The sequence below is a fragment of the Oryzias melastigma genome, linkage group LG4 (genome assembly GCF_002922805.2).
Source record: "Oryzias melastigma strain HK-1 linkage group LG4, ASM292280v2, whole genome shotgun sequence".
Classification (NCBI taxonomy): Eukaryota; Metazoa; Chordata; class Actinopteri; order Beloniformes; family Adrianichthyidae; genus Oryzias; species Oryzias melastigma.
Genome location: NC_050515.1, coordinates 15,293,208 through 15,303,340, shown reverse-complemented (window position 1 = coordinate 15,303,340; position 10,133 = coordinate 15,293,208). Strand labels below are relative to the sequence as shown.

Sequence of the window (10,133 nt, the reverse complement as noted above, 5' to 3'; positions counted from 1 at the left end):
TTGGGTCTCTGTGTTCGACCCCTGCCTGTTTATTCCCCTCCTGCCTTGCTCCTTGCTCTGACCCTGACCCATTTCCTGACTACGCCCTGGTTTATATTTACCTGCTCTTCGTCATAATTAAAAACCTCAAACTCATCATCACACATTAGACTGATTGGACTCTATGGTAGTTTCACTCATCTGTTTTGTGTTTTGAAACTTTAATTAAAAAAAAAGTAAATATATAATTTACACATATTTAGAACATGTCAGGGTCCCACTGGTCATTTGTTTAAACAAGTTATGGTGTTACAAATTTTGAAAGCAGTCAAAATGACTACCACATGAGTTCTAGTCTTAAAGTTTACATTTTAATTGAAAATTGATGATGCTATGGTATTTTTTTTTATTCCACAAATTTATTTTAAACCTACAGCAAAACTTCTCATTTAGTTTAATTGGGTTTTTTTCTGTTTTCAAAAAACAAATTATGGTGTTGCAAATACTGAAAAATTACTGAAAGTGGTGTTCTAGCGCTAAAAGTATTAATTTGCATTGCAAATTGATGATGAAACATTTTAAAAATACCATGAGTTTATTTTAAAGTTGCAGCAAAACATTAAACATTCACTTCTGAAAGGACGTTTTGTTTAAACTGAATCTATCTGGGAATTCTTAATTGGGAGTTAATCAAGTTTTAGGGAGCCTTTTTTTTTTTTTTTTTTTTTTTGTGAAGGATGTTAAATTTCCAGCATCCCTGACCTCATTATTTCATTCCTGTTTTTTGAAGGTTCAAATTTCCATCATCATTTGCATTGAGTTGTTCCATGTTCCAGTGAAACCAGTGACTGTCTTTTATTTACCACTCCCCTCAGTGATACAGAAGTCCAGGAGACCCAGGGAAAGCAGGTACTTTCAATTATTATTATCATTTTTTAAATCACAAAGTTGAGTAGAAATTTAAAACAAGTTTGATCAACTTTGAGGATAATTGTTGAAGCTGGCACTTACCAGCCCTTTATTTCACTGGCATCCTTCTCTCTTGCTGTAGATCTCAAAAGACCACGGTTGTGGATCTGTAGTAGAAGTGTTTATGCGATGGCAGCAAGAACCGAAACGGAGTGGAACACTGCTCTCCTCGACTGCTTTGAGGATGCCAGCACCTGTAAGTACTAAACGTTGTGCATCCTTTAAAATAAGTTCAGTTCAGTTCACAGCATTTATTTCAGACATTTGAAGAAAAGTATGTAGAGCAGTAAATAGGAAAATCATAGAAACAACAAAAATCTGAAGGGGAGTGAGAAGAAGACAAAATGGTGTAAATTCTCACCCCTGTACATTGTATCAATATATTCCTAAGCCCAGTAAACCCAAAGTTAAAGTTCAGTGTCCTAGCTAAAAGCATATTATACTACAATTACACATGTATGCACACGCAACTCGTATTTCTATGAACACCCACATGAATAACACAATCTCATTTTATAATCAACTCCATCCATCCATCCATTTTCCTGACCGCTTTGTCCCTTTCGGGGTCGCGGGGGTGCCGGAGTCTAACCCGGCTGCTGATGGGCAAAGGCGGGGTTCACCCTGGACAGGTCGCCAGTCTGTCACAGTTTATAATCACATCTATTTACAAATGCTAATTTTTTACTTTGTATTGCATTTTTACATATTTATCAATAATCATGTTTCTGTATTTATACTTAAACTCTTTTATGTTTGGACATTGTTTCAAGCATTTCTGTTCCACACTTTCACTCCACATATTGAAACACAAAACCTGTTATTGTTTGTTTGTGCTTTATGCATGAAAATTTATTTTTTTCCCTGTGATTGCATTTTTTCCTAATTTTTAATGAATAATCTTTGGGTATTGGTTGGTAATAAATTGTTTTCTGCCTTGAATATTATTTGAGGTGTGCAATACTCGACTAGACCATAAAATTAAAGTAATTTTGATTGTTTAACTAGTTTCTTTGTGTGCTCCAGGTAACCTGCTTTGTGAATTATTTGTAATGCTCTCTTCTGAAGAATTGAAAGTGAATGTAAAGTTGTCTTATACTTATTCCCCCAAGTCTCTACAAAATTAGATAAATATGGTAAGACAAGCAAACAGTATAAATGTGGAGAATCAGTTTTGCTTTATTCAACACTAACACACTTCTGGACAGTTTAGTTTGTAATCAATGAATATGTGCTTTCCAGGTCAGTTTTTCATCAATTATAACCCCAAGAAATGTATTTTCATAAATTGTTTCAAGTTTCACCCCATTTATGTTCATGTCAATATTTACATTTTTACCATTATAATAACCAAATAACATTATTTTTGTGTAACTCAAACCACATCTTCAGTTTTTCCATCTGCGTCTTAAAATATGTGTTGCTGCAAATCATCCCCATCTCACAAAAACATTTGTGTCATCAGCAAATAAAGCTAATTGCAATATATTGGAAACCTTAAACTAATCATTCATATACATGATAAATAATATTGGTCCCAAAACCGACCCCTGAGGGACACCACAATCTCCAGACAGTGGGAAGAAGCACTTCTAACCTTCACAAACTGTTTTATGTTGCTTGAATAGCTTTTAATCCAGTCTAACACTATCCCTCCAATGCCATATAGTTCAACTGTATTTATTTATATGCAGTAATTAATTGTATCTTTTTTTGTTGTCAATTGCATTTGTTATATTCTCTATCACATTCATTAGGACCAGTGACGTTTAACGATTTGACCTGAACCTACATTGTCCTTCGTTGAGTATCTTGTACTTTTCGATAAAAGAGTCTAATCCAGTTATGAACATTTTTTTTAAGAATTTTTGAAAACTGTGGTAACATAGAAACTGCTCTATAGTTTGTGAAGTGATGCTTGTTTCCGGTTCTGTACAATGGGATGACTTTTGCTATTTTCATTTGATTTGGAAATGAACGTGTTTGGAATGAGAGATAAAAATTACTGTATATTTTGATGGTTTCAGGATGGCATCAATTACTGTTTTTACCAAAGCCATGTCGATGTCATTAAAATCTGTAGAAAACTTCCTTTTCACGGAGAGGAATGAAGACAATTTGACTACATACACGAGTTTAGCTCCTCTAAGTTAATCTGAAAGTTTTCAATGGTTTGGTTTCAGAGATACATCTACTGTACATACAGCTAAGCATTGCCTGCATAACCAACAAAGAAAACTTGAAATAAAGATCTGACCTCTGTTTGTATTTTTTTTAGGTTGTTATGGTTTCTGGTGTGGTCCTTGCCTTGCCTGTACAGTTTCAGGAAGATTTGGAGAGTGTTATTGCCTCCCTCTCTGTGATGTACTGTGTACAGGAGCACAACTTTTTGGGCCGCCCGTATGCGTTCCACCTGTTGCCGCCTCCATGAGGGCTGCCATGCGGAACCGATATGGCATTGAGGTACAATATTAATCACTGAAAGTTGTCTCTGAAAAGCAATTAGAAATTTTAAGGTAATTTATTGTGAAATTTTGCAGGGCTCCATCGCTGACGACATTCTTGCAGCTTGTTGCTGTACGTGGTGCGCCTGGTGTCAGATGCATCGGGAATTAAAACACCGGAGGAAAACGCCAGTCGTCATCAACATGCAGCAGCAGAATGTTATCAACATGCAGCCTGCAGCCATGATGATGCCCACAGTTCCGATGATGCCCGCAGTTCAGATGGCGCCCGCAGTTCAGATGGCGCCCACGTATATGGGACAACCGCAGACTATTATGATCTCCAACTAACATTTAAAGTTTAAATTTTTTCCAGATGTATCCATTTTATTATATAGATGTATTTATCTATAGATACACGTGTGTTATACATTTGATGTGAATATTAATACACAGGAAAATCTTTGGTAAAGCTAAACCGAATATATTTTTACATAAATGTATCGTATATTCTGATTCACTGCACTGTATCTTACAAAATAAAAACTTAAAAATGTGTGACCTCTGCTGTAACAGATGATCATTTTGAAAATGAACTCCTCCATTCCGGATGATGCCAAAATATACTAAATCCATAAACACTGAGGTTGACGTCTTTCTTTTCTGAAATGGAAACAAAATCCGGCTGGACTGAAAATCACTAAAATGAGAGAAATTAGATCAAAGCAAATGTGGACTAAATCTTGAGGATAAGTAAACAGTCTGCAGTTCTCCAGCAAACCTACACAAAACAGGTCCAGCTTTGAGAATACAGCATCATTAAATAAAAAAACTGAAATAATATTGCATGAAAATAAACTTGCTGAACACATTAAGTTAAGAGATTTTTTAAAATGATCTTTTTACAACCAAGCTTTTATTTCACATACCCAAGTTTTTAGTGGAAACTAACCAAATAATATATTTTCTGCTTCGTGGTTTAAAAAAAAAAAAAAAAAAAAAACATTCTTCAATGTTTAAGAACAGTTTATGTATTTTTATTATTTTTTTTACAAAGCACAAACTTTTTTTTCTGATAAAAACTGCTTGCAGAAGGATGAGTCCTTTACCAGCACGATGAAGCTGGGAGTTCCCGCTTTGACAAAAAACCTGTTGAACAAACACCAACAAGAAATAAACACTTTCACACCATTGTGCAAACGTATAAAAATAAACACAACATAACCAACTACAAACAGTGACTCTTTGACAAGAAGCAAACTACTACAGGATTATTTGACTGCCAAAAACCTGTTGACAAGCTCACGCTAACATAACCAGCATATTTAAAATAACTCTATTTTCATAAACTGGATGAGATGCGAGTATATTTTAGTTTTATTTATGTTGAAACTTGTCAAAAAATACTGAGAGGTTCGGCGCTTCAATCCTGTTTGTGATCAAAATTATACATCTATATTTACATTTCCTATTTTTTCTCTACATTAAATAATTCTACAATCCAAACATTTGTATTACTGTACATACCTTTTATGTTGTAAAGTTTTTAACAGAGACATCTCTGGATCAACTTGGTAAAGAGATTCTTTCTTGCAATCTTCAAAGTACAGCTAAAACAAACAATATACATATTATAAACATTTTTTAAAGTAATAGATAGAAAACTACAACTGCAACTCAAAGTCTGAACTACAATTTTCTTGTACAAAGTAAATAATATAAAATAATATAAAGCTTTCTAAAATTGCACAATATTAGTCAACTGATCAATGTTTATTATGATTTTTGCTTTATTTAGTCTCAAACCAACAAACCTGCAGATTCTGGGGGAGATATTTTCTGTCTGCGTCCCAGGGTGGAAGTTCCTCTCCAAACATGACATTAAAATGATCTCTGAAACTGAACAGGTCAACAAAAATGATACAATTACAATTCTGCAGCTGGGTATATTCCTTATACAAAGTAGGATTTAGCTTTTATAAACCAGTTAAGAAGATATTTGCAATTGGGAAGTGTTTAAATGATGAAGACAGCTCCCTCTTGTGGCCACTTTAAGCAATAACATCACTTCATGTTTTTTTTTTGTGAAGATATCTCTTAAATGTTTCTTCATAAACTAATAAAACAGGAAATATTAATATAATTATAAAGCTAGACATTTAAATAGTGTTATATTACATGGGATTTTAGAGCCAGTTTTCAAGATTTAAAATAATTACAGATAAAGAATCTAAGGATGACGCCCCTAAATAGGAAACCAGAACTTCAGAATAAAGATACTTTACCAGTCATTCTCGCAGAAAGCAGAGATAAAATCACTCTGCTGATGCTCAGGGTAGAGGAAGAGAACAGGCCAGTGCAACGAGCCCTTCTCATCCAGGAAGACCTGAGCCCCAGTGACCTCCTGAGAACTGAGGCCGTCCAAGCTCAGCTCCTCCATGGCTGCTGAAGACTGATCCTCGTCATCCTCACTCTCTGAACCTTTCCGGTGAGGCTTCATAGACTGGAGGAGCTTGATGCTTCGGTTCTGTGGAAGGATAAACACGAAGATTACTTTAATACGGGTGAGATGAGACTTGTGATGAAGAGCTGTTAAAATATACGCTCATATTTACCTGTATAGCAGCCAGAAGAGCCTCTTTCTCACCATGCAGCTTCTTTTGTTTAGCTTTAGCCTTCCTGGCGTCCCGCTCTGCTGCTCTCTAAGACACCAAAAATGTACATCTTTGATTTTACTGTCTTTGAAAAGTGTCCCTATGAGTTCATGACCTACTTTGTGTTTATCTGCTGTAGCTCTCAACTCTCTGAGCTTCTCGTCAGTGGAATGTTCCTTTAGCCCCTCGTCGCACCATTGGATAGCCTCTGAAAAGTTGCGCAGCTCAATACAACACTGAGCACCTATAGACCCAAAAATAAACGTTACTTGTACGAGTGTCAGCACTTAGGATTTTTAGTTACACAATTGGTGCTAATAACCTCTGATCAAGGCTTTAAGGTGGCCTGGTTTGATTTTTTTGGCACCTGCAGCATCATTCAATGCAGATCGCATGTTCCCTGCATGGAACAAAAACAAACATTTATAATCTTGCTTATATAGGAACCTTTAAGAGAATAAATAAAGGTACATTTTTACCCAGGTGGAAGTGGGAAGCTGCTCGGTTAGTGAGGAGAACAGCATTGAGTTCCTGGTCTCCACATTTCTTCTTCAAAGCTACAGTGTAACAAATGATGGCCTTTTTGTAGTTCTTCTCCTTGAAAAAGGCATTCCCTTCGTCTTTTAGACTCATTGCTTGTTCTAACCATTAAAGGAGAAAAATAATCAGATATCAAAACATTTATGACTGTTGAACTGACAGCAGAGTAGAAAAAGTGGCTCACCCTCTGGAGATCGGTCATCATCGTGGATTATTGACTGAAGACAAGCCAGTTCAGGGTAATTCTTTGGGTCTATCTCTTCGGGGGCTGTTTTCATGAACATGGGGATTTTATTAAACTCCTGAAGATAAAATACATCAGCCATTTAGCATCACCGCCTGAAATAGCGTCAATCTAAATACAAATAATCGAGTATAAAGGATTTACCTCCTCCCAGTTGTTCTCACTGAAACCTTTTTTATACCTCTGCGTCTTGAATTTGTCCATGAACTCGTCCATGCCGTCGTCACTGTCGCTATTAATCTCTGCCGCCATTTTTGTTTAAATGTGTATAATCTAAAACAGTTCCAGAATTAATGAGGCGTCGACAAACCAATTATTCGAGGTGCAACTAAACCAAAGACTATCCAGCGCAAATTTCCCCTTGGTCCTCTTGTTTACACATGTTCCTGAGCCGTACTGCAGAGTTAAGGATCCGTGCGGAAACACATGATGCACTACGTTGGTTCCGCTTCTTTAAAGGTTTCTTTATTTACAATCAAAATATTGTTTAGGTACATAACTATACAATTTTAGTTGGGAGTTACAAATTTAACCCTGAAAAATCAAAGAATAATTTCCCTTTGGAAATTATTTAATTTTATTTGTTCTATTTTAAGTAGCACCATTTAATAAACAGATAAAATGTAAATAAATAAATGTATAACCGCGGGCCAGTTTGACCCTATGGGTTCTCCAGGGTTAAAAGGAAAGAATTGCAGTGATGTATTACTTTAATGTATTAAAAATATATAAAGTTGCTACTAAATGACTTGCAAGCAATATTTCTCAACACATGCTCAGTAGCTTTAACAAAAATAACACCTAAAATTATATTAACTTTAATATTTTTGTATAGGGGGGGAAAGCCTTTATTTATAAGTAATCAAGTAATAAGTAATCACAATTATATTGCAGCAAATCAAACCGGCGGATGATTTTTGCTTTAACTTGACACCCTGTTCCTACGTCTGTTTGACTCATTTCCTCTTATGTTCTTGAATTTAATTTATGATAGTGAATAACTCTTCTCTGTGTCTTTATTTCCACAAATTCCCATCAGAGTCTCCTTGCTAATAGCCAGGTAGCCAGGTGCTTCCAATTAGTTGCCTGATTACACTTGCAAGGGACCCTGGAATCTGAATATGTTATACTGTATTCAGCAACAAGTCCAAGGCCTGCTATAGCTCAAAGATTCTTCTTTCAAGTCGAAACTCTCATTTTGACAAACCAATTAATAACTTAAAAGACCCAAATCAATGAAAATCTTGTTTTTGGTCCTCCACCAATTTTCTCATGGTGGAGGAAAGAAAAAGAAAAGTTTGCTATCAAAAGCTTTAAAGTTCTTTCCTCCATCCACTCACAAACAATAAACATGTATACACTCTTGCATCAAAAGTTGTTTATTATACAGTTTCTACTTTTCCAAGCAGATCCAGGAGTCCGTCTTTACTCAGAAATAGTGTCTCACCCGTCTGCTGACAGATCACCTCAAAGGTGGGGGGTTTCTGTAGAGCTGCTTCCCCCACCACAATCACATATGGGTAGCCCAGTCTGCTGGCGTCCTTCAACCTCTTTCCAATGGTCATCTGAGTGCGGTCGTCAAGAACAATCTCACCCCTCAAGCGAGGAAGGACTTCCCCCAAACAGTCCACCAGTTCTTCTGCTAAGACTGCTGCCTCTTCGACCTTACTGCCCTTCTTGGGGGGTAAAACACAGACCTGATAAGGGGCAATGAGACCGGGCCAGCGGATTCCCTCATCTGTGGACAGCACCTCGATGGCTGCGGCGAGAATGCGGCTCACTCCAAGGCCATAGCAGCCCATTTCAGTGACCACGGGTTTGTTTTGGGGGTTGCTGAAGGTGGCTTTGAATACACTGGAGTACTTCTTACCCAGATAAAACGTGTGGCCAACTTCTATTCCCTTCGACTCTACCAGAGCTCCAGTTTTGCACTGTGGACAGTTGGTTGTGCTTGATGACAAGGTCTCCACATTGGCTGAAAAGGAGCAGTTCTCACAGAGTAGAAGTCGATCCTCTCCTACGTCTGTTGGTAGCTGGAACTCGTGGGAAAGTGTGCCGCCAATGTTTCCTGTGTCCGCCTGCACTTGAACGCAGCGCAGGCCCAAACGTGTGAAGAGCTGGATGTACGCCTGACACACAGTTTCATACGTCTGACGAGCAGCCTCTTCACTCACGTCGAATGAATACATGTCTTTCATGTAAAACTCTCTGCCTCTGAGCAGACCAAACTTTGGTTTTGGCTCATCCCTGAACTTGCGGGTGATCTGGTTTTAAAAGGGAGAAATCACAAAATAAAACGGTAGCTTATAAATGATAATTTTAATAATCGATTAATCACAGATTATTTTTTAAGATTAGTCGACTAATCGACTGGATGTGAAGCACACATCTTAACCATCATCAACTTTAAACTAACTAAAAACTAGATGTATAGCATTGCCTGCGATTATGCTAGAGTGGATGCTTTAAGCTGAATTTGGTCACTGAAGATGCTAGTGAAGATGCCAAAACAGCTAGCTTACAGCTGAGATATTAGTTAAACTTCAAAATAGAATAAAAACAAAAAAAGGTTAAATTAGCCAAAACAGTAAGCATGCAGCTGAAATATTAGCTAAACTCCAAATTAGCCTAAAAAAAGGAAAAAATCCTACATTAATCAAAATAGCAAACATGAGACTGAAATATTAACTAAAATCCTAATTAGTCTAAAAAATTGAAAAAAAATCCTACATTAGCCAGAATAGCTAGTATGGAGCTAAAATGTTAGCCAAAACTCGAAATTAGCCTTAAAAAAATCTTAATAAATGCCAAAATATATATTTAAAAAAAAGCTAGCATAATGCAATTATAACTTTCCACTTTACTACACTGTTACTCCATATAATATAAAGTAATGACTAATCGACAATTAGATTAGTTGTCGACTATTTTAATAGTTAATTAGTCAACTAATCATGGCAGCCCTACTTCTTATGCAAAAAAAGTTATACCAACTAGCAAAAAACTTACTTGGTACAGTAGTAGAGGTAGCTGTCTGTATGAGAGTGTCGCCTGATGAGCAACAAGAGTTGTCACGGCCTCCTCATGTGTGGGACCGAGGCAGTAGTCTGCACCATGCCGGTCTTTTAGACGGAGTAGCTCCTTTCCCATCAGATCCCAACGTTCACTAGTTCTCCAAAGATCTGCTGAGCACAGACTGGGCATGTCCAGCTTCTGGCCTCCAATCCCCTGCATCTCCTGGTCAATTACTCTCACCTGTTGATTGAATGCAACATTTGATGAACTAAAAGTAGTGGCAAAATG

The 10,133-nt window shown here is 36.8% G+C and overlaps 3 protein-coding genes across 3 annotated transcripts in view; 1 reads left to right on the top strand and 2 right to left on the bottom strand.

The window, feature by feature from the left end:
• Nucleotides 1-253: 253 nt before the first annotated feature.
• On the top strand, nt 254-3,758 carry LOC112150781 (placenta-specific gene 8 protein). Its single transcript, XM_024279252.2, has 4 exons — nt 254-888; nt 1,031-1,144; nt 3,227-3,411; nt 3,489-3,758. The coding sequence occupies exons 2-4, from the start codon at nt 1,078-1,080 to the stop codon at nt 3,741-3,743; spliced, it is 507 nt and encodes a 168-aa protein (XP_024135020.1). The 5' UTR covers nt 254-888; nt 1,031-1,077; the 3' UTR covers nt 3,744-3,758.
• A 642-nt stretch (nt 3,759-4,400) lies between these two features.
• Nucleotides 4,401-7,272, bottom strand: ttc4 (tetratricopeptide repeat domain 4). Its single transcript, XM_024279251.2, has 10 exons — nt 6,975-7,272; nt 6,771-6,888; nt 6,526-6,687; nt 6,369-6,446; nt 6,166-6,290; nt 6,008-6,094; nt 5,678-5,919; nt 5,207-5,291; nt 4,920-5,002; nt 4,401-4,541 (listed from the first exon to the last, which is right to left on the bottom strand). Exons 1-10 carry the CDS (start codon nt 7,080-7,082, stop codon nt 4,442-4,444), a joined length of 1,188 nt encoding a protein of 395 aa, XP_024135019.1. The 5' UTR covers nt 7,083-7,272; the 3' UTR covers nt 4,401-4,441.
• A 921-nt stretch (nt 7,273-8,193) lies between these two features.
• The window catches only part of pars2 (prolyl-tRNA synthetase 2, mitochondrial), a 3,197-nt gene continuing 1,257 nt past the window's right edge, over nt 8,194-10,133 (bottom strand). The window contains exons 2-3 of the mRNA XM_024279250.2: nt 9,840-10,085; nt 8,194-9,094 (exon numbers count right to left, since the gene is read on the bottom strand). Of these exons, the coding sequence (XP_024135018.1) occupies nt 8,213-9,094; nt 9,840-10,085 (1,128 nt within the window). The 3' untranslated portion in view covers nt 8,194-8,212. The remainder of the gene's footprint in view (nt 9,095-9,839; nt 10,086-10,133) is intronic.